The sequence below is a fragment of the Saccostrea echinata genome, unplaced genomic scaffold (assembly GCF_033153115.1).
Source record: "Saccostrea echinata isolate AGI-Se365-2 ecotype Australia unplaced genomic scaffold, CSIRO_AGI_Sech_v1 ptg000028l, whole genome shotgun sequence".
NCBI lineage: Eukaryota > Metazoa > Mollusca > Bivalvia > Ostreida > Ostreidae > Saccostrea > Saccostrea echinata.
Window position 1 is genome coordinate 971,258 of NW_026889777.1, and position 25,628 is coordinate 996,885.

Below are 25,628 nucleotides of genomic sequence, written 5' to 3' on the forward strand. Positions count from 1 at the left end.
TGATCACATCAATCAATATTAATGTTTACGACTATAGACTAGACACACTAGCAGATGAGCTCTATTTTTATTAGGCAATTAATCCTCTGTCAAAGATAAAGAAAAAGGCATATGCTTCTGAAATAGGGTTTATGCTGATGGGGTGCTCAGTTTGAAAAATGTGCTCATTCTAGGAAAACACACTTGCTTATATCTGGGCTTGTGAAGGAAGACTTTAAGATTTTGTTGAACAAAATGCTTAAGACATTATTTAGAAGTGTAGGACAAGAGAGAGGATGCCCCCTCACCTTTTGACAAAAGTTTTTTTTTTTTTTTTTCATTAGTAATAGCCAGAAGTGCAAGCTTAGACCGAAGGACTTTTTTGCAAGTTAAATTAGTAAGAGACGTTTGATTTTTTCCCCCTCTTGCCCACAAAATTCTACTTACACAAAAAACATTAAATGCACATTCTTCCCAAATCGTCACTCTTTACCACAGTGAATGATCATTCATTATGTTTCATGACAGTTTTGGATTAAAGTATGATAACGGGGGTTTATGGGGGAAAAACTAAGTTAGCAAGTGAAGTTTGTATTTGATATAAAGACAGCTTCTACTTTTTAAATAATTTCACAAATTGTTTTTTTATGTATCTGTATATATAATCTTTTCTTTGCTTGAGTAGGTTCAGTTATGTTTACAAAAATTAAACCTATTAAACCTTCATGAGTGCAAGTTGTTATACTGGTATACACTGTTTGCTTTCTTTTGATACAGTTGATAAGTAGCTTTATCCTTCTGACATTATTTTTTTTTATACAATTCTGATTCTAGGGAAGCGTTTCCGTAATGCTGTGGTACAAATTGGTGACTCATTAAGTAGTTTGAAGACATGTGGCACTTTCAAAGGGCCCGGAAAAACTGGTCAAACGATAAGAATCAAATGTCCTGGCAGAATGAAAGGGCGCTGGGTTCAAATCCAACAGAAATATCGTGGCTACTTACATTTTGCCGATGTTCAAGTATCTGCAAGCAAGTCAATAAGCCAACCGACCAAAGCAGCCCAAGCGGTGGGTAAGTAAAGGATGTATTCACAATTTCAAAGGAATTGACCTATAGGAGAGAACAATTTCCCGGAAAAGTCACATCTAAAAATCAATGTTCATTGTTCTTTTCTATTTTTTTTTAATTATTCTTTATTTTTGTTTTACACATTCTGCTATTTCATACAATTTAAACATATGTTTAAAAGAATCTACAGAAGGTGTAGTTTTTTTATTTTAGAGAGAGAGAGAGAGGGGAGAGAAAAAGTTGGAGGAGAAAAAAGGGTTGCATGCATTCATGAAATATAAACACATATGTATCTGTAAGAGTCATTCAAATAATTGCTTCCAAGAGTTCCAGCAGGTGTCAAACATATCCTTTTCACCTTTATTATAAGCAATATATTTTTGTGTCTTCCCTGTGCACCTCATTGTGTAGATATAATATTTAAGCCATAGAAAAAGATTATTTGGTATCTTTTTTTTTTTCATCCAAGAACCACAAAATAAAATTATTTTTTGTTATTGATATTTGAAGATTAGTTTTATTTTCAAAGTAATCTTCAAATTCTCTTAAAAAATATTGTACACTATCACACTCCCAAAGCAAATGTTCAATTGTTTCTTCTTCCACCTGACAGAATGTACAATTCTTATTTTCTGTGATTTTAAATAAATATGAGTTTGAAGCTAAAATTCTGTTCAAAATTCGATACTGAAACCATTGCAGTTTACAATTATTTGTAACTTTAAAAGGCAGTTTAAAAATCATTTTCCATTCTTTGTCATTCAATTCAAATGTTTCATTCCACTTTCTTTTATCAGTAGGTTCTGTACTATTATGATTGAGAAGATTACAAAATTGCCCTGATTTTTTGCATTCTAGAAGGGTATATATATTTGACATAACCAGAGGGTTTTGTGAATTAGTAACATTTTCTTCAAAATTAACTTTTTTCATCCATGCCTTAAGAGCACTTATAACACTCATGTATTCTAAAAAAATTAATTTTCACTGGAGGATAAATATCACAAACAGATTCATAAGTCAGGAACAAACCTCTTCATTAATAAGATCATTAAGTTCTCTGATATTAGAGTGATACATGGATTTATTAAAAATTACTTTTCCCCCACAAGAATGTCAGGATTGTAAAATAGTGGAGTGTTTGCTGTTACTGTAGTTGGGTTTTGTTTATGATGTAGCTCAATCCATGAATCAAATACATCAACCTAAAATTTGTTTTTCAGTGATTTCTTTATATTTTTGATATATTCAATTCTGCACGTTGTAACTTTATTTAGATCTAGATTTGGTATAAAATCATGCAGGTCTCTATTTGACAATAAGAGTTTTCTCAAAATAATTTTAAAGAAGATATAAAAACCTTTACATTTATCATCTTTAATCCCCCATCTTCATATTTTTTAACAATTACATCCTTTTTTATTCTATGTTGAAAGTAGTTCCACAAGAAGGAAAAGAACAGTTTATCCAGTTCTTTATAAAAGTTGTCATCTGGATTTGGAATTGCCATAAAAATATGATTTAAAAGAGGCAAAACCAAAGTTTTGATAAAAGTAATTTTTCCTATTGGTGTTAACGAGGTTCGCTCCTGAGCTTTTGAGCAGATTTTTGTCTTAACCTATATTTAAAAAATTCTGCATAATGTTTTAGTTCTTACAATAAATTTGGATTCTACAATACCAATTAAACGATATTCAGTTAAAACTCCATGATTAAGTTCCGTACCAAAAGCATTAAGAGAGGAACTATATCTTGTGGCGGATGGATTTTTAGAAGAAAATGATCATTTTTCTCTTTCGAAGTATTTGAAATATGTTAAGTTTGGATTCCTATTTTTCCATGCAGCCTGCACACAGACTTATTCTGTGCCGTGAACTGTTTCATGCTGGTCCTAAATTATATATTAAATAAACTATCATGAATTTTATCATCATATTTAATAAATATAGCAAATATATTGCGAAAGTACAGAAAAAAAATAGCCCTAACTTTTGCTTAGAATTAGCACTATTTTAGTATTATCTAAAAATTAACATCACAGGCCCCAACTTTTTATTTTATTTTCTGAATATATAAGATATTTTTAACCATTCTACTTAAATTCAGTAAAATGTCATTACTTTCAAATGATTTTATTGCTTGTTAAAATTTTTAATGCCAGAAAAATGATATTTTTGAGTGCAAAAAGGTCAAATAATTAATCATGCGAAGTAATTTAAAAAAAAAATTTGTTGTCACAAATTTTAATGTATCTATTCAAAATGAAACAAGACTGTGTTTGTTCCCGTAATCTATTTGAATAAAAAAAATATTGGAAGGAAAACTTTAAAAATTCAATCATGTGTATGATGTATTTGCAGTGCAAAAAGGTCAAACTAAATGCCCTGTAGCGCCAAAAGAAGCGCATTGGCCCCCATTTTTTGTTTTCATTTTTAATTAAGCTACGTGTGTAGATTCTAAAAATATATTTGATAAAAAATTCTCATTACTTTTAACGACAGGATCCAACCTCCTTAAGTGTCTTTTCTCTCGTTGATGCAAGATTGATTTTATTCTACTTAACTTCGGCTGATAATTCAGTTTAGACATATTTTGAAGTTCTACATCAAAATTAATTCCAAGTAATGTGAATTTGTTAGTCCCCCACTTCAAATTAAAATCTCTAGAAAGGATATCTTGACTATATTTTTTAGATCCAATCCATACTGTAATAGTTTTCGAAAAATTAACTCTTAGTCCAGACATTTCAGAGAAATGTTGTAATACTTTAATTGTTTCTGAAAGTGATTCCTTGCTACCATCAAGGATAACTGAGGTATCATCAGCTAGTTGTGAAATTTTCTTTTCATTATTACATACAGTAATTCCTTTAATCCTTTTATTTTCTCTTATTTGTATAGCTAGAATTTCTGCACAAAGTAGAAAAATATACGGTGATAAAGGATCACCTTGTCTACAGCCTCTTTGGATATTGAAGGATGCTGAGAGGTTGCCACCTTGATTAATAGCTGAAGTAATGTTATGATAAAATAATTTTACCCATTTGTGAATGTCAGGTCCAAACTTAAAATAAGTTAATGTCTTTTGTATAAAATTCCATGAAACAGTATCAAAGGCTTTTTCAAAATCAATAAGTAATAGAAGACCAGGAATTTCTTCCTCTTCAGTATACTGCATTATATCATAAATTAGCCGAGTGTTTTCCCCTATATACCTGTTAGAAATAAAACCAGTTTGATCAGGATTGATAAGTTTATCCAAATAAGTCTTTAATCTATTTGCAATGGTACCAGAGGCTATTTTATATACATTATTTAAAAGTGTAATTGGACGCCAGTTTTTAATATATTGTCTTGGTTTTTCTCCTTTAGGTAAAAGGGTAATAATTCCATGTCTCTGTGTGATTGACAGACTATCATTTTCATAAGCATAATTAATTGACCTGATAACAAAAATTCCAAGATATCGCCAAAATACCTTAAAAAATTATGATGAGAACCCTTCAGAACCAGGTGATTTATTTGCATTCATTTTGCTAAGTGTTTTAGAAGCCTCCTGTAATGTAATTTTACCTTCTAATGACACACGTTCATTTAAAGATAACATGAGAATATCTTTGAAATTTAGCTCAGAATTTAAGTCATATTCATTTAACTCATTGTTAGGTGTAGAGTATAAGTTTTCATAAAATTGCTTTGTTTCATCCAAAATTTCAAACTGCTCTTGAGTTATCTGCCCATTGTCTTTAACAAGTTTGGGAATTATTTTACTAGTAAACTTTCTTGATTCTAAACTACAAAAATAATGAGATGGTTTTTCCCCTTCTTCCACCCATTTTGCTCTACTTCTTATATACATTCCCTGAAATTTGTATTTTCTAAGTTTTTCCAATTTTTGCTTTTTTCCATTGAGTTCCTCTACATTGTGCTCAGAAATATTTTCTTCTAATACCTTAATTTCTTCTAATAATTCTTTTTCTTCATTGACTTGTTTCTTTTTTTATATATGCAGAATATGAAATACTTTTCCCTCTTATTTCCATAAGTAGAGTTTCTAGAAATAACTGATCATCAATGGTAAAATATAGATTTTCATCTAGAATAGTATCAAGATTATCAAGGTCATACACAGGAAGTGCATATTGCTTTTTCACATTTGAAATAACATCTCTGATACAATCTAGGTATTGCTTATCACCAAGTAAAGAATTGTTAAATTTCCATAATCCGCTTCCCTTTTTAAAATCATTGAAAGTTAAAATCATTGATATCATGGAATGATCGGACCTGTAACTTGGTTCGACTGTACATGCATTAAGACAAGGTAGCAATGACTCAGACATTATAAAGAAATCTAACCTACTTTGTTTAAAAGGATTTTTTTCCTCCATGTGTACCTTCGAAGTGTTTCATGGAGTTGTCTAAAGGGATCTACATAACCACTGGCTATGCCAGCTGTGGATTTAACACTAAATTAAAATCTCCACACCATATGACACTGTAACAGTTCATTTCTTCAATGGATTGTTGAATATTTTCATAAAAAATTGGTGTATCAGTATTTGGGCCATATACTGTGCATAAAAGAACCTTGTGACCCTCTATACATATTTTTAGAATATGATAGTTTCCATCTTTATCACCCTTTTCCATGCATATTTTAAAATCAAAATTATTATTGAAAAGTATTGCCACCCCTCTTAAGTTCGAAATATAGGAACTAAAATAACATTGATATCCCCACATGTTTCTGACCTCATTTTCTACATCATTGGAGAAGTGTGTGTCTTGAAGACAATAAATATTATAATTTAGACTTCGTAAGTAGTTAAAAACATCTCTTCGCTTTGTGATATATCGCCTAAACCTTGACAATTAACAGATAATAATTTAATCCCCATCAAAATTTAAAGGCAGAAACTCTTGAAACCTGCTGGAAGATGATCCAAAACAGGTAATTTCATGCATGCATGTATATATAGAGAAGAAAGAGATAGCAAAGAAGTACAGGATAGTACAGAAAGAAAACATCTGAAAGAAACAAAGCATAAAAAAGTCTATTGTAATGACAACAAGCTCTCGTTTTTTTCCAAATACATGTACATGCAAGTGTCCTTACTGATCTTCAATCTCTCACAAGAGTGTAAACCGGAAGTTGTCTAGAGAGCCATAATTTCCAAAAACAACAAAGTATACATGAACGGAAATGCTATTCCCGGGAAGGAAATGCATTAATTCAAGTTGGCTATTTTCTCTTCAATCTTGTCGAAAATTTCGAACATGACTCTTTCATATCCAATTTGTCCATACACATGTCCGTTGAAATACCAGGCTGCTTTGACTTGTTCGTGTTCCAGCAACTCGTTGATAAGCTTACCGTGGAGCAGTGTCACATCGTCGCTTAGCCTGATTTCGTTTTCAGTATTTTTCTTCACAGTCGAACGGTGTTTCATAATTCTGGCTTTTGAGGAATTGTTCCTAAGTTTCATTAAGGTCGGTCGCTGATATCCTTTTCTGTCAGGAATCCTGTGAATTGCCATAATGTCGTTATCCGTTATTTCTACACCTGAATTTTCACGGATGATATTTTGTAACAATTCTTTAACATTTTCCTCGGGTAATTCTTTCACTCCTTGAATGTTCACATTATTTTTCCTGGAATACTGTTCGTTCCAGTTGGCCTTACTCATCCCTGACCTGGCTAACTTTTTCAATTCTTCATTTTCTATAGACATCACCCGCATTTGATCTTTCAATTCCTCAATTTCAGATTTCTGTGAATCAATAACGCCCATTAGGACTTTGTTTTTTTTTTTCCTCAATGAGATCTTCCATTTCTCTTTTGTGATCGGTAATAATCTCTCTCACAATTGAGCCAACAATGTTTTTAATATCTTCCTTATTTACTGTATTGCCAACACTTTCTTTGAGGGATTTAAGATCCGCCATTATACTTCGTAAAGCATCGTCATTGCTGGATTGTTTCTCAAGTTCACTCATACTTGTGTTTACCGATTTTGATCTGCTAGTATTTGTATTCTTAGATGATCTGGTATTAATGTTTTGGGCTGACATGGCTCAAATATACAAAAAATCACACAAACTGAAAATCCAGCTAGCACAAAAACATTTTTAAAATGTTTTTAAAACATTTTCAAAAATGTTTTAATCACATGATTTTGTATGGTTTTTTAAACGTTTTTAAAACATTTTAGAAAAATATTTCAGTAAATGTTTTCAGAACATTTTCTTAAAATGTTACAAAACATTTTTCGAAAATGTTTTAATCACGTGATTTTGTATGTTTTTTTAAAACGTTTTTAAAACATTTTGCAAAATGTTTCAGCAAATGCTATCAGAACATTTTCTTAAAATGTAACAAAAAGATTTTCAAAAATGTTCTATTCACGTGATTTTGTATGGTTTTTAAAACGTTTTTAAAACATTTAAGCCAAATATTGCAAAACTATTTTTCCTGAAATGTTATTAAGGTTTTCGTTTGTATGATTTTTTTAAACTTGAAGTGCTTTTAATATGTTTGATATGTTTCATCGTTAATTAATTATAACTTTCAAAGAATGAAACAAAAAAATTCAAATGAATGAATTTATCTTTTTTATTTTAATACAAACCCATATTCAATATGTAAGTCACATTTAATTTCCATTCCCTGTACAAGTTTGACTTATTTTGTTTTAACCCACGAAGTTTTTTTGAAAGGAAAAAAAATTATTCAATCCATTCACGGAATTTTAAAAGAACAGAATCACGGAAATCTGAAAGAATTCTGAAAGAATAAACAGGCCTTCATATAGGTCACTGTTTATTTACATTTCTGCAAAAAGCATGTATTTACATCTGTTCACCGTAGGTTCAACAGAGCGGCGGATCTATTATCTAGAATCACACACACTGAAAAGCCTCAAAAGGAGCCTGTCCTCGGAAAGAAGCTCTTGCATATTTTGTCAAGCGCAGCCTGTAAATATAGAGAAAATATTTTTTAATCATCGGTCTACATCATATATGTATCTTTAGATGATGAAAATATACAAGAATTATATATTTTAAATAATAAAAGCACAAGTACTTTCCCCATTTGCATTAATGAAAAGAATTAGATTAATCACCATAACAATAATATTGTTGAAGAGTAATATTATTTACGTATACAGAAGATGTTCACCCATCTTCTGACATATCAGAAGATGGGTGAACATGACGAGCGAAAAGCCTATAGTGTGACAAACATGAAGGTGAAAAATTAAATCTCAATTATATCAAAATTTTCCTTGATCTTTCATCTAACATTAAAATATACTTTATGTAAAATCTCTACAATTTGCAAAAATCTCACAAAGATTGAAATTATTTGTTTATGAAATATTGTACACACACTAAAGAGGGCAAAAAGAGTCATTTTCTCATACTATAACACTATTTTTCGATATGAGTGGGTCTTCGCTCCATTTTTTTGAAAGTTAATCCTCGAAGTTTGCATAAAAATATACATCTTTTGGTTTCCTAAAATATGGAGCAAATACCCACTATACCTTAAAAATATACTTTTATGACATCAGTTGCATCTTTTCGAGAAATACTTTATTTTTAAGTCCATTAAGTCAAGGGTCATATCACAAACATGATTTAAATGCCACTATTCATCAGATCTTGCGTAGTCTAGTGGTTAGCGTGGTAGTCTCGAAAGAAAATGATACTCAGGATTAATTTTTATTGCTAGGGTTCGAACCCCCATGAATATCACATTATTTTTTTAATAAAAGAATAAATTTTCCGAGAAAATTTTCCTCAGAAAAGTTTTGTTTATCATAATTTCATACATTTCAATAATGAGAACTTTACTCTAAATACTGAATTCACAAACTGAACATGATATTTATATATTTGAAGCTATAGGCTTTCTGCGCGCTATGTTCGCCCATCTCCTTTTGCCTTCCCAAAGGCGGGTCTTTTGAATGTGGCAATTTGAATGAAATTCAAATATGTTGATCATGTTGATGAAACTGACATCTAGCTGCAAAGCAATTTCATCTTTTAATAATCATTTTATATGATGATTAACATTACACATAAATTTGTTGCCTATAGTAAGTATTCAATTCAAATACCTATAACGCCTTGTCTTTGCTACACATATGCATACAAAAATACAATCATGTACTACAGTGTAGTAGTAGAAAAAGTCATTTTTAAAAATGATCTTTTTAAGTTTATGATAGAGGAATTATACTCACCAATCAGAGATAATAATCCAGCGCTTATTTTTGTAGCTTGTATGATGCAAAGTCTTTTCTTTCATATCGATAACAAGAAAACGCGAACATCCTGTTTATCGGAATTCAAATTTTGGCCTAGATAAACTACAAACCACGATACTCTGCAACGCGCTGCTCAGCAACAGAATTGCATAACAAGGTTACCATAACACTGAAACTGACCAGTGAGCCGATCCTAATCTAATGCTTTAGAGTTAAATTTTGGGAGTGGATCACAAATATGATGAAGACAAGATTTTTATAAAGGCTGTGTTATTGTAACTTCTGTTTTTATTATTTTATTTATTTATTTATGCTTTTATTTATTTGGGGGTTTTTTTTCCATTCATTTATTCATTTATTTTTAAGGTCTTTCGCTCCAGCGGGAGACCTTCTACTGATTCTGATGGTTAAGATTATTCTTATTATTCTTTTTTTTTCCTAGACGCCAACTTTGAGACCTCATATCTTGCTCATTTCTCAACGAATTTTGCTCAAATTTGCAGGGTTTATAGACGTTTCAAAAATCCACTTCCGCTTTTGGGTTATCTCCCTTTAAATGAAAATTTATTAGGCTTCATTTCCAGACAAAGGCTCCGAGACTACAAAAGCTGGAGTAGAAATTCTACCGAATTTAAATAATAGAAGCACTGAAGTTGTGCACATTGGTTTTTGTTTTTCAATTTCTGTATTCAAAATGGCGCTAGAGAGGGGTCAAAAATTAGAACGCCTAAGAGAGCGAAAATTTACACATATTTTCCTTTTTATCTTCTAAACTAAAAATATTTTGATAAAACATGTATAATAAAAGTTGTGCATAATTTTAATGCCTTTCATTTGACACCACTAAAAAGGGTCTGGCCCCTAAAATTAGGGATCTGGGGCCCTTTAAAGTTTTTGCTTTATAACTCAAAAACGGTAAATATTTCGAAAAAGCTGTCGTAATTAAAGTTGTTATTAACATCTTATTAATCTCAAGAAAACGTTATTTTGTTTTATTTTTGAGTTTTGTGTTCTAAATGAGCTAGAAGCATAACACATATACAGGTAAGTGTTTTCATTCAGCAAGTAAACAAGAGCTCTTCATGCGTGTAATTAAAATAAACTTACTATAAATAATAAACCTAGCTACATTAGATGCTTTACTACATTAGATTCTTTAGAATCGGGTTCTTGAAGTATTCTGTGATTTATTTCCAAATTATTTACTGACAACTTTCCCTTTTATTTCGTTTGTTTTCAAATTTGGATAAACCAGTCTACTTAACAGGGGAAAAAAGATAACCTTTTCTTCTTATCATATAAAAACAAACAATAAAGTTAGAAAATAAAACAAAACTTTAAACATAAAATAATTAACAGCCATTAAGTACAGGCCTTTTACATTCACCTTGTGTTTACAATTATGTAATCCCTCCCTCGATAGCGCCTGGCAAAGGAGGTCACCGGGGATCAATCGGCGTGTGAACCAGTGACCTAAGGTCATACAAAAAACAAACCATAGAATGGCCATTCCAAATACATTTTGTAAACTAAGTGATGAGTGGATAAATATATTCAATCTTTCAGATTATTTCATAATATCTTTGATTAAGTCGCTAGTACATTTCAATTTTATTCGCTGAATTACAAGAAAGTTGCATATTTATTTTTATAAACATTGTATTTCTCGATATCGAAATAATTGCGCTTTGTGGAAAATTACTTTAAAATCATTTCGAATCTTTCATATGATTTCGTCTTACTGTTTATCACTCGCTCGTTTCAATCAGCTAGTCTTAACTGATCTCAAATTCAATGCATTTTGAATGCCGAAAAGACCACTTTGTTTGCGTATTAAAGGAACAGTTTATTTATCTCTCTAATGTTATTTAACGAGTTGCTATTTCCTTCATGAACATTAAACAGCGTGTATATAATTATCACGATAACTGTACGTAGATGTCACATTTTTAATTGTCAGGAAAATCGAAAATAAAATTGACTACTTTTGAGTTTGTATTATTTTCTTCCTAACTTACAGTATTATTGCATACAAAATACTAGGTCGGACGCAAGTAACCTAGATATTTCACTTGTATTTGAAAATTCTATCGAGCGTCGAATGAATTTTACCCGTTTAAAAGTTTACAAAAAACCTTCCTATGCAGTTTTCTTTGGGAATCAATTGGCTTAGATAGTCTACTCCGACATGTGTTGAGAAAACTCACGCAATGAGAAGCCATACATTTCAAACTTGTGACCTCTTGGTCAGCGCATGTGAAGATTACGCATGGCAATTAGTGTCTGGAAAACGAAGTATGTTTTATAAATGATTTGACAGGTTAAGATTTGTTCTCATTCCAAATTAAATACAAATACAAACCCGTTATTTTCTTTGTTATTTTATACCGTCAGTTATATTAGATTGATTGTTCTACATGGTTTAGGAAGATTAATCTTATGCATTTGTTTTATTTCATCTAATAATATATAAACTGAATTTACCCATGATACGAATTACTGGTACATGCATGTAAGAAAGCGTAAATGCGGTTTTATTTGTTTATGTGGAAGAGCGCCCAAAATAAATACACTTCGAACTCTGGAATTTCCCTATTTTACTGTTTAAATCATTGGTCCGCTCAGCTGACGAGTTGTTTTAATAACCGTAATAAATTATATTCAAGTCCTGGCCAGCGATCGTTACGGTTGGTGACATTGCAATTAAACAGGTACTAAGATACTAACGGGTGTATATATTTTCACCTAATATGTTTTCATTGAGAGTTTTCATAAGAAGTAAATTGCTGGAGGATATCATATTCTCCCTGATCACATCGATAGCGTTAGAAACAGCGGTATATGAACACACGCTTTTGTGTACAAAGCAAACGTGTAAATCAAAAGGATGGGGGGAAAACGATGAAATAAAAACATTTCTCTATTAACTGAAATTATTGTCTTTAGACAGATAAAAATAAATGAATATCCGCCTGAGAACATGTGAAAATTATACCCAAATACAATGTAACGACGGATTTTGGGTTTCATCCGAGTACACAATAGCAATGATGTGTACATGCAGAATACCGCTTTTTTATATCCTTCGTCCATGTGTTCCTCCTTAACGGAAAAAATTATCAATAAATTATTATATTATACCGAACGAGGTTGAAAAATGACGAACTTTTTTATTTCTTAAAATTAACAGCAATTAGCAGACTTTTCTCAAATCACTGTAAAAATGCCCTAAAAACTAAAACCGTCTGGTTTGACTTTGTCAACGCGTTTTAGATCGGATTCGAGATTTTTATTCAATGTCTGGAGTATTTCGCTTATTCTGCAAGTCTTTATAATGAAAAAAAACACTGGCAGATTTAGAGGAGGTTCAGGGGGCCTGCCCCTTTTTGTATCCAAAATATACACAAGATTTAATAAATCAATTTAATAAATCAATTTTATATGTTTCTTTGGGCCCCTACCCCGACCAAAGCTGGTCGGGCCCCCTTTTCAAGATACCTGTATCCGCCACTGAAAAAGAACGTGTTGTTCTCCTGGATGTCGATATCTGAATTATATTTTAATTAAACATCCTGTCTAATATATCATGGGCGCCCATAATAGGACGAGTATTTGTTATTTGAAATAAAGTGGTTCGTACAAATGTTTTTTTTTTTTTTTTTTTTTTTTTTTTTTTTTTTTTTTTTTTTTAAAGCCCTTATAAACGGCTAAATAATTATTTAATTCATCTAGAACAAATGTTAGTTTAGTTCTTTGCTTACATAATCTAACTTTTATAAATTAACACGAAAGTCGTGCGATCGTATCCAAATACTCAGAACCAGTCTCTCATATTTTATGAACGTATAGGTGAACAAATTTCCTCTCATTACTATACGTATACCCCCATCCCCGAAATAAATGTTTTCCTTCGCAGTCGGCTATGTAAGTACAAGTGAGGATGGAGCTTTACAGAACAGGTGATGAATTCCGTGAGAAAGGCACTGCCTATTTTATATACATGTACATTCCTAGGGACCTGGTTTTCTGAACCGATGCCACTGTTATTCAAAGACCTAGCTAGAAATTCTCTCTCTCTCTCTCTCTCTCTCTCTCTCTCTCTCTTTGAAATGCAGGCCCGTCGATCGTAAAAAAAAATGACAAAATAATTTCAATTTTTAATAAGCATCTCATCTCCCAAGACAAAGGCCCAAGTTAGTTTTTCTGTTCATAATTCTTCATCTTTGTTTGCTTTCTTGGTGTATATAAGCGTTATCGTCGTTGTCGTTCTAAAGCTACTTATAAATTTTTCTCATTTTTATTTTATCAAGAACCACTGGGCCATAACAACGAAAATTAACATATAATATTTTTGGTAAAGTTTTGTTCAAATGAAGGGTAACATCCTCTTTTAACGGATACATGTGGTAAAAATAAAATGGGGTCCAGGCGCGGATCAAGGAATTTTTTTTAACGGGGAGGGGGGGATCCCAATAAAAAAAAATATTTCAACCCAGAAATTTCTTGACGAGCCAAAAGAGAAGAAACTCTTTTCCCAAACGTGAAAAACCTATTTCGTGTATGTGTTTGTGTGTGTGTGTGCGGGGGGGGGGGGGGGGGGGGGGGAGGTCGTTGACTTTTAAAGCTCCATACCTTAGACTTTTCATACCATTTTTACACAGATCCACGTTTTCGGAGAAGGGTCCGCGTTTTCTAGGGGCGGGGGGGGGGGGGGGTTCCATGGTAACTTTTACTTCGTTTAGTATATACATTTAACTGCCCCCAACCCCTCTAGATCCGCGCATGGGGTCATTTGAAAATAGTATTCTCAAGAACCCCTGGACTAGACTGAGAAAATTTCAAACATAGCATACATTTATTTATTTTTTTTTTCAAATCTTGATTCCAGGGAGAAGGTTTGGGCCGGAAAGAGTGTTCATAATTTAACATAGGAATTTATATACCCCCCCCCCCAAACGAAGTGTGTGGGTTTGGGGTGGGGGTGTTTTGAGTCTTTTGGAATCACACTGTCCGTCTGCCTAGCTGTCCGTCTGCACGTGATAGTTTGCCCAGGATATAACTTTGTTATGAAGAATCTGGAAGGTCATACTTGGTACAAAGATTACTAATGATCCGAGGGTGTGTCATGGTTTTGATCCAACATCATTCCGGCAAGTTCAAGGTCACTTGAAAAAAATAGCAAAGTTTTGTCTGACCCATTTATTAATAATATAGAGTCACTGGAAGCTCATACTTGATACAGGAATTGCTTATGACAAAAGGGTTTGCCACGACCTTCATCCAAGGTCATTCCTGTAAGTTCAAGGTCACTGACAGAAAAGTGTAAGATTACTGTATGTGCTATAATTTTGGAAGCTCATACTTGGAACAAAGATTGCTTATGATCCACCGGTTTGAAATAACATAGATCTAGACTGGCAGAAGAAGTGGCAAAATTCGTGCCTGGATTATGAATTTATAAGGGGTGGGAGGAACACAGGAAACAAACTTTTTCTCAGATTGCTAGAGATGGGTTTGTCCTGACCTTGAACAAAGGTTTTTCCGGCAAGTTCAAGATCACTGGCAGATAATTTTTTTTTTTCCATGCTATAACTTTGTAATATAAAATCACTGGAAGCTTTTACTTGATACAGAGATTGCTTATGATCCAAGGATGTGTTTTGACCTTGATCCAAGGTCTTTCTGGCAAGTTCAAGGTCACTGACAGAAAAGTGCAATATTCTTTTTCAGGAATATCTTTGTCATTGAGTATCACTGGAACCTCATAATTTGTTCAAAGGTTGTTTTTGACCTTAACATAGGTCATTTAGGCAAGTTCAAGGTTACTGATATAATAAGTGTAAAATTCAAAAAGGTCTAGTCGCCCACGTGGCGCAGTGGTAAGAGTGTCTGCTCTAGAGTCGTGGATTAAGGAGTTGATCCTTACGTCGCAGGTTCGAATCCCACTGTGGGACGCAGAGCCCGATCCTTCGGATGAGACGGTATAAACTGAGGTCCCGTCTGGCAGTAGGTGCTGGCACGAAAAAGATCCCTCACTGTTTAATGGCCATGAGTACCGAGTATAGGTCAAAATTTGCAAATCTTCATCGGCAAATGGTGGCGTCTGCATATGATTTGAAAAATTCTCGAGAGGGACGTTAAACAACATACAAACAAACAAACAAAAAGGTCTATAATTTTGTAATAGAAAAAATTGCATGCATTTGCATTTCACTGAAAAGATGATAAATATATCATCCAGAGTGTGTAATGGCCTTGACTTAAATTCGAGGTCACTTAGAATATGATGTTTTGGATGAATAGTCTGAAAGAATACGTGACTGTGAATTTTTTATGTCGGTGACATACAGATGGTGTTTGCTCTTAACCAGCTGAAGAATGTGTCATGGCTTGACGCAAGGTTATTTGGACAAGTTCAAGTTCACTGACAGGGGAATTTTACATTCTTTTACTGTCTTTCTACTGTTGAAACATTGCAAGTTGACGCCCCTTACAGGATTGTTTATAACATTAAAATGTTGCATGACCTTGACTCAAGGTCGCTATGTTCTGTCCGGAGCTCCGACGGAAGACCTATTCGTTGCATTGCAACGAGCTCGGCTCTAGATTAAATTATCGTTTGTTTCTTCAGTGAACATTATACCTGCCTGTTAATTCAATAAGAATTAAAAGGAAATGTTGAAGAGAAAATGACCGGGATAATGCTTTCGAAATTTTCTTTTTGAAATACAATTCCTCATTTCAACACCATCTTTTCTGGATATTCTAAATATTTCATAAATGATTTGAATGTTTTACGAACACTTTGAAAGTAATTAACATTACAAAATGTTGCAGGAATGGTAAATGAAATTTGAGTCTATAAAAAGAAAACACTAGATTATGTTCTAAAAACATTCTTACAACATACGTTGAAAATTCCAAAATGTATTGATGTCGACAATGATATGCCAATGTTTTATAAACATTTTGAAAATGTTTCCAAAAAATGTTGCACAAATCATAAATAAAATGTTTCAGTTGTAGGAAGAGAAAACATTTTCATAAACGTTTGAAAAACATTTTCACGACCTAGGCTTATATATTTAAATGTTTAACTATAAGCAATATTAAGAATGTTTTTAAAACATTTTGACAATGTTCCTTCAAAATGTTTCAGAAACGTTATATACAATGTTTCAGATTTATAGAAAAGGAATGCTTTATTTCATGTTTTTAAAACGTTTTTAAACGTAAAATGAAAATCTTTAACATCTGGAAACTAGACATACCTTTGGAATCATTTTTAAAACGTTTCAAAAACATTTTATTGAAATGTTTCTGAAAGATTTTATCATATGCTTCCTGAAAACATTTTAAAAATGTTTTTGAAATGTTACAATGAGAATAGAAAAATGTTTTTAAAACATTTTTAAAATGTTTACTCTGAAATGTTTTGAAAAAACTTTTTTACAACTTCAATAAAATGTTTTGAAAATGTTTGGTGCTACCTTGAAACTTCTCTGATGTGGATACGTTAGAAAGAGTTTTAAATAAGTATATTCAGCCACTATTCACACACTGCTCGACTCATGAATATTGCATGTTCATACCAACACTGTGCACTTTGCGTGTTTAAAAATTATCATAAACTGGCATCTGTGTATACCTGGATTCTATATCATAATATAGCTGCCACACATTACACGAATACACATAGACACTTGTCTTTACTACGGAGCACCCTAAGCGTGTATAACACACACGGCCATTACCGGAAGGAAAAAAAATCGTTTTCTACTGTTTTGATGTAAGGAATAATTTAAGGAAAGACTTTATTAGGGTCAACCCTGCCTTAGGATCGAAATACACGAAAAACCTACAAAAATAAGGAAGTCTGTTTTTTACAACGTGATTTAACATTTACACCAGCAATTTTCATAGCCAGAATGGCTCGATTGGTATAACTGAGTATTAACATCGCAGAGTTTACTCAGGTGACCTATTGCTATCTGTTTTCGTCCAGCGTGGTGCCTCGTGCGTTAACAATTAAACATTTTTTTACTTTTTTGGAACCACTGAACCAGTTTTCAACAAATTTTGGCATATAGCATCTATGAGTAAAGGGAATTCAAAATTATGAAATGCATGCCCCCTGCCCCCTTGGTATCTACTAGGAGGCAAACAGAGTACAAAATTGTTATAAGTGAAGCAAATGAGAGTCACTCTCTTTGCTAAGTTGTGTTAATCAAGAAATCTTTGTATAATTTAATTAACAGGTTATTTGATTGGATGAGAATACAAGAAAGAATGTTATATATATAGAAACAAAAAATAACTACTGTTTGGTTTAAATGAGTAAAGCATGCTCGAAGTCGGATTCTTGCCTGGAAAGCAGTATAAAAGATTGATATTATTTATACATGTAGCAACAGTTCCAATTGTACACAGTATGTTTTTACAATGGTGCCCTGTTTGACAATTGATAAGTTATTGTCAGGTAAAGTCATGGTTGACAAGAGACTGGATAAAGTTGTTGTTTTTTTCTTTATCAAAGTGAACAAATAATCATAGAGAGGCAGGGTGACTAGGAGACATGTTGTAGTTAGTGACTAGTTAAGAAATAAGGTATTATTTTTAAACATCTATAGGGATATAAATGCGGGTTGGTCACGAGATCAAATTCCATCAAGCCCGAAGGTTTTTCTGGTAAATTTGATCTCGTACCAATCCGTATTTATATCCCGATAGATGTTTTAAAATGATACCTTATTACTTATATTTACATTTGTGACTTATTCATATATATTAGTCTGATTATAACCTTTAATGCGTAAAATGTTTTATTTTTTCAAACTCTTCGGCAAGAGTTTGATCTATTGATTGCGCGTCGACCCTTTATGACGTAGTTGAGAAATTACGTCGAACGTTTATAACGCGAGGAACCCGTGTTTATACGGATATAGATACGCGTTGCTTTTAATAGTGTTATATAAAGAAAACATTTGCAAATGTAAATATTTAAGAAATAAGGTATCATTTTTAAACATCTATCAGGATATAAATACGGGTTGGTCACGAGATCAAATTCCATAAAGCCCGAAGGGCTTTATGGTAAATTTGATCTCGTACCAACCCGTATTTATATCCGATAGATGTTTTAAAATGATACCTTTTTACTTATATTTTGTGACTTATTCATATTATCTATTAGCCTGATTATAACCTTTAACGCGTGAAATGTTTTATTTTTTCAAACTCAACGGCACAAGTTTGATCTATTGATTGCGCGTCGACCCTTTATGACGTCACTGAGAAATTACGTCGAACGTTTATGACGCGTGGAACCCGTGTTTATACGAATATAGATACAGATTGCTTTTAACACTAAGGAAAACATTTGCAAATGTAAATATTGGAAAATAGCCACGTTGTAAAGCCAAGTCTCTATTTGTGTACTGAATTGTAGTACTAGGCAAGTGACAAAAACGTATCTGTATATGTTGAATAACTTACTAGGCAAGTGTCCATTGTATTTGTATATTTTACATTCATTATCATCCCTATAAGACTTGGAAAAACCAACTACAATCCAAAGGAGATCGCCTGGGGTCTAATATTTTACAATAAGGGTATTTTTACCAGATTTATGATATTCTTAGGCAACATAGCTTCATCTATCAACTAATTTTGTGTGATAGATCCTTTACAGTGTTGTATTATACTCGGGTGACCGTTAAGGTCCTTGGGCCTCTTGTTATTTTGTATAGGGGCTTGTGTTTTTTCTTCAATTATCTATCTTTTATGCATGTTCATTCTTTATATAAAACACAATTAATAGAAAGCAAATCGTAAATTTCATTGTAACTAAATCACAGTCAAGCAGAACTATACCCCAGTATAGCACACTTTCTTCGAGGACAAGAATTATTCACTCTCTGTTTCTCATTGACAGGTATTCTCGCCTGCAATGAGCTGCGATGGATTTCTATTGTATATACGAGGGTTGTTCGAAAAGTTCGTGGACTGATGCCATAAAATTAGGGATGGCAACGAATATTCGAACATTCGAATATTCATTCGATGAGGTGATATTCGAATATGAATTTAAGATTCGAATATTCGGTGTTTTTCAGATTTCATAAAAAGAAGTACTGTGATTAATAAATTTTGATTAGAACAGTGCTGGAATTATCCCTGTTTAATTTACAAGCGATCAATTTCGATCGCCTGATTTCTTTCACTACTTTCTTATCTTATAAATCTTTTAAATTACATGTATTTTGTTTTGAGTAAGGTGTTGTAAAGAATTGTATAATAATGCTTTATGTATAATACAAAACGTACTTTCATAGCTTTTATTAGTTAAAGATACGATCGGATCTAGAATCGAGGACAACAAATGAAATCTAAGAATATCTAAAAGGCTTGAAGAGTATACTTATCAAATATAAAATTAATTGATCATTGAATGAATGTCCGATAGAATTAATCTGTAATTAATATTGTAAAGGGCTTAATTTCAGAATAAATGTGTAAATTACTTGATTATCTCGGGTTGTACATAATTTACATTCATTATCGGGAAAACAGTTAATTACCTAGGAAAATTGTCTATGAAAATACTTGTTTACATTGTATCAAAGATTATAATCATATCTCTTGTCAGGCAGATAATTGTAATTTATTACACGTATTGAAATCTGAACAGTATACCGTTACGGCTATCTTCCCTTTGGTGAAACGACTGGTTCCTCAGGTGGGGCTACTATAAATACACGTTTCTTTTGTTAAAATTATACTTTTCTACATTTAAATCAATTATTTATTTCTAACATTGACAAATATCAAATGGAATTTCTTATTGTACACCTACAACTTCATGTCTTCATACAGTTTTACTTCCTATATAAGTATTCCTACGAGAGTAGGATGATGCATATTTAAAATAAAACAGATTTTATTTATTTCATCGAATATTCGAATATATTCGAATACTTTCATTGAATATTCGAATATGAATTATTGACAAAATTGACATCCCTACATAAAATTAAAACTATGTAGTCTATGCTTACAAAATTTTTAATGAACATAAAACAACAACAGTTAAAGAAATGTTGAAAATTTTAGCTTGATACCTTGAATATTTACCAAATTATCATAAAATAAAATAGACATTATATGATCAGCCGGCGCTGTCACCATTTAGTTTCATGACGTCATTGTTTTTCGATGTCCGCATTCTCTGCCTCATACACTTATCTTGATGAGTTTCCTTGGAGTTAAGTAAAGATTTAAACCCGTCTTGTTTATATGACTTTACAATGTCATACACAGCTGATTTCAGTGCATGTAATATTGCAAATTGATCTGAGAGATTCTCACTTGATTATAACAGCATAGTTGATTGTCGGAGTTCAACATCTATCACACATGATCAACGCCACTTTTCGACGTGAAAAACTTTGAACACCCTTACTACAAATCGACATTCACTTTTACATCTCTCGTCTCTTTAATCTTTTTCGGCGTGTAAAAACAAGTACTCTGAATGCATTTTATTTTTCAGTAGCCCATTTAAATATTTCCTAGGTCTATGCCAGTTTTTCCAGGGGGTGAAACTTTATAGAATGTTGGAAAAAGAAACCCACCCACCCTTTCTGACGTCATTACAACCCCATAATTGTTTGAACATTTCATATACATTTTACGATAAAATTTCATAGAACTTACAGAATGGGGTAAAAATTACAAATTTTACGGTACAATTGTGTCATACCACATGAGTGAATTAACGGGATTTTTGAATGACGAATGCTCTAAAAAAGAGTTTTTTCTAAGTTACACTTAGGTAGAAAAAACGTAATCTTCGAGGTTGCGCTGCCTGGACATACCATTGCTTTCAAAAACATCAACAATTTATTAAAAAATAAAACTAATGATGTATAGTTATTTATATATATAAAAACAATGATGCTAATTAAACGTTAAATAATTCATTGATGTATCTTAAGCGGTTTTAATTTTATGGCTCTAGTCCACGAACTTTCCGAACAACCCTCGTATTCCTTAAAATTTAATCAATTCAGTGTATTACATTACTTTTATTCCGTATGTTCCACTAGTACAGTTTGTCTGTATTATTGGAAAGTACACGTACTGCTTCTATTATCTGAGATAAATATATTTAGAAATTCATACATGAACTAATTCAATGTTCTAAATTCAGTTCTCAAGTTTTCAAACAGTAGGACTACATATTAGTATCTGCACTCCCTTGGATATCATTTATATAAGTTTTATACATTAATGGCATATTTTTATAATATTCACGGAAATGTGTTGTAAAATAAACACACATCAAAAAAAAAAAAATTAAGACTATCTAGTCAAATGAAAAGTAAAGAAAATAACAAATGAGCTGTTCCAAGCAACACCCCCCCCCATGTAATTTTTTTTTCGAAAATTACTTTTTCTTCAAATATAAAGTACACCTAGTGGTAAATATAACCTGTAAATATTACAGGTGAGTCTTGCCTCGTTATGGATTTACAGATAGTCAAAATATATGTTACTCGCCAAGCAAAACCTCCCTATAAGGACTTTTGGTCAAAATGTGGATTTTTGCATATCCTAGGAGAACATTAATTAAGCTCTTTACCATGAAGTGAAATATATGATGTATTCTGCCCTGACGCCATTTTCTTCTAGCGACGTCAAACGAAATGCATTTATCATGACACCATAAATAAGAGAGTTGTCGAACTGTTATCCCTTCACAAAAAAGGGAAAAAAGCTTTTTAAAGTTTAATACAAGTACAATGTTAAAATTTTCAAATTTACATGAGGGGGATGAATATTTTATTCAGAAGGGGGGGAGGGCATTTTTTATAAACAGATTTTTTTATCATTCCCTCTCAACACAGAATTTTTATTTCTAAGATGAACATAAGACAGATTATTTATTTTCTTCCCTGGAAGAAGATAAGCAAATAGAAAAAAAAGGAAAATAGAAAACCAAACTCTAAAACTGATGACTGTGTTATGCGGTGTGCGTTTTTTTTTTTGGGGGGGGGGGGGAGGGGGGGATCGAAGGCAAATTTAATGAAATCATACACGTATTAAAATTATAAGTGTTAACATTATCAAATTTTAATTATTATCATTCATAAGTCTTTTGATGCCTTGAAATTTCACCATTCACTACTCACCATCAACAGGAGTACAGGTTGTGTCTTTCCATGGATCTTGAACGAATGGACGGATTCTTTGATACAGGTACTTCTGTCTCTCCTTTGTTAAACTACCGGGTTGGATGGACCTTGGAAGAGCACTTGTATCGAAGAATATCTGGGTTGTTTTTCAAGAGTTTAAAAGCAACCTTTTATCGTCTTTTGATTTCTGGCAAAGTATGAATCCGGGCCTGTCTTGCGTAAATCTGAAAATTTGATACCTGGTATTCCCTAATCCTTTAACAGGAGAGAAAATAAATGAAAAAAAGCCATCCAATCTAATCACATCCATGTTTCCTCCCCCTCAAAAAGAACTGCGTTGTTCAAATAGCAGGTATCTGCAATACTGTTGCAATCTGTTCTCCTATACACACGCTTGATGTGGGCTAAGTTTGAGTCAAACAGGCATATATCAAACAATAATGAAAAATGCGTTGAATAATGGTATGCATTTTTAATTTAAAAGTGAAGCGTACCTTGCGTGACCTGGAACCTGCATCATAAAAGTAATTTGCTGCTGATGTTTATTGTTTATCTAAAACACTTACGTTAAATTGGTCCATCAGCATTCATTAATTTTCTTAGTTGAAAATGTAAAAAAAAATTGAGTGACTTACACATGCAGAAATGAAATATGCGTTTTCACGTCATTGATTTTAAAGGCAAATTTTGACGTAATTGAGCTAAGGGGGGTTTTTGTTGGCGGGTCACACTTTGAATAACATTTAGTATTGAAAAAATCCTGCAAATTAATGTGCGTAAATTATCGTGTGACCTTTTTACTCTGCAAAATATATTTTGGGTACATGTATTAAAAATCTACACAGGCAATACGTTTTTCCCCCAAGCTTTTTATAACTTTAGTGCTGATCAGTTGAAAGTATCATGTAGTTTAAAAGATGAAAGAAAAAATTGGGGCCATTGACGTAAATTTTGAGCCAATTATTAGCCAAAATATGCGATTTTCAGACAAATAAAAACATTGTAAATTTTCTGCTGCATGGATATGTAAAATTTGCTATAAAAATATTACTTAAAACGTATATTTAATATTCGCAGTAAATAATAACAAAAGAATTCTCTCAGTAAGGCCAACTTTAAAAACAATTGTTTGGTTGCCCTCTCCCGACCGACTGGCTCACAATGGCCCGACTCAAAATAGTTTCTTTCCACAAGGTACCTAACTCAACTTCAGTCAACCCCCCCCCCCCCCGGTTCAAACTCGTATTTTATTAATTTATCAATCATTAACCTTCTTTAGCAGGACATAGATGGCTTACAAATTCTTTTTTCTTTTCTACTGAATCGTTCCAGACTTCCTTCGTAGAGCCTCTAAAGTAATTGTAAACCACTCATTTCTCTCAACACATTTCAAGACGTTACAGAGGATACATTAACTTCCGGTTAGCAAGCGATAGCCGAGTGCTTTCAAGAATACTCGTCGACATCCTTAATATCTATAGTTTAAGGTATAAAGGATGTTGCTCGAGGGAAGAAATCCTACCTTAGTAGTACACTGGGTAATTTAAAGGCAGCACTGTGTAACAATGGAAAATTGAACGATAATTGCCTTTTTTTTTTTAATGAAAATCGACTAATAAAGGTGTATTTTAACAATAATTATAAAAATGTGTTAGACTTCCAAACTAATCTTAAGACGACTTAGTTTTCTTTTCCTACACATTCAACCTTGTCCTTTAATATTTTCAGTTTCAGATGTTGCCCGAGGGAAAAAATCCTACCTTAGTAGTACATTTGCTCATTTCAAGGCAGGACTGTGTAACAATGGAAAATTGAACGATTTTTGTCATACCAGATTGACCACAAACCCATGGTATCGGATCGATCTGGGGACAACCTACAACATTGACGAAGTGATAATCTATAACAGGAGAGACTGTTGTGGTAAGTATAATCCTAAAAGACTCTGCAATCATTATCCATGTTGTATTTTTGTTTATTTTGTTTCAAGTTTAGTAAAGGTTTTTTGAAATGGAAAGCTCAAATAAATATATCATGAAGAAGATATCGCCAAAAGATGATCGGTTGAAAATTTTCGACGGCGATTATAAACATTATTCAATAAAACTGAATAATTTAAGGTAATGGTTAAACGAACATCGATGTTATCTCCACACCAGTAGTTGTTGTTTACCCCAACAAAAGAAAATGAAATGATAAAAGGCATTCGAAATTTTGAAGTATGATATGACCGTAACAATTTAAACACATTCCAGCGAGAAGATGATGACCGCAAAACAGTTATATAGATGACCGTAATCTTTGTACAAAATCATGTTAGATGTTTTATATCTTATTTAACATCAATTCTACATGTTCTATAACACCCCTGTAAACAACTCTGATGCGATCGGCAACATTGATGAAATCAATGAAGAAGAAAGTGTCGTAGGGAGTAAGTTAAAGCAGTTTTGTATGTGCTGGAGTATAACCAGCTGTAAATAATGCTAGTAAATTTGTAAAATAATTTCTGTGCAAATGTTACGGATCAAATCGACAATGCTCCCAACATCGAATTTCCATGATTTGAGATAGTTTAGACTGTTATCATCTTTCAACATTGAAGGTCATTCTTAGAGGCATGAACTAGACATTTTAAAATTAAAACTGTTTATTAGCATCAAAACAACTTTTAATTGGAAATTTTGACAACTGCGAGGCGATCGTTAACGACATGTATCGTTTATTAAGCGATCGTATAACTTTTGAAATAGCGATCGTAAATTAAACGCATGAAAAAAAAATATATTAGCACAAATCAGAGTAAATTCTGTTTAGGAAGTGTTATTTCGATGTATAATATATTATTAAATTCAAATAATGCAATCGGTCATTGTGATATATCGTTTTTAACCATTAAAATTGACCTACATAAATATCAGAAATTAAACTTAACTATGTTAATCAAGGAGATATACGGAAAACGAAATGGAGGGCTCGCAAAATTTTACCTAAAAATTATAGCAGTTATAATTTCTCATTTAACAGTGATATAATATATTTCAACAGAATAGAATTTATTTGCAGGCACGTAGTATCGTTTTTTAAAAAGTGGGGGGGGGGGTAAA

At 32.4% G+C, this 25,628-nt stretch overlaps 1 protein-coding gene across 1 annotated transcript in view; it reads left to right on the top strand.

Annotated features, from left to right (window-relative positions):
- Positions 1–25,628, top strand: part of LOC133194001 (uncharacterized) — a 163,464-nt gene that overhangs the window by 129,347 nt on the left and 8,489 nt on the right. The window contains exons 11-12 of the mRNA XM_061329912.1: positions 814–1,053; positions 24,250–24,444. Coding sequence (XP_061185896.1) covers positions 814–1,053; positions 24,250–24,444 — 435 coding nt within the window. The remainder of the gene's footprint in view (positions 1–813; positions 1,054–24,249; positions 24,445–25,628) is intronic.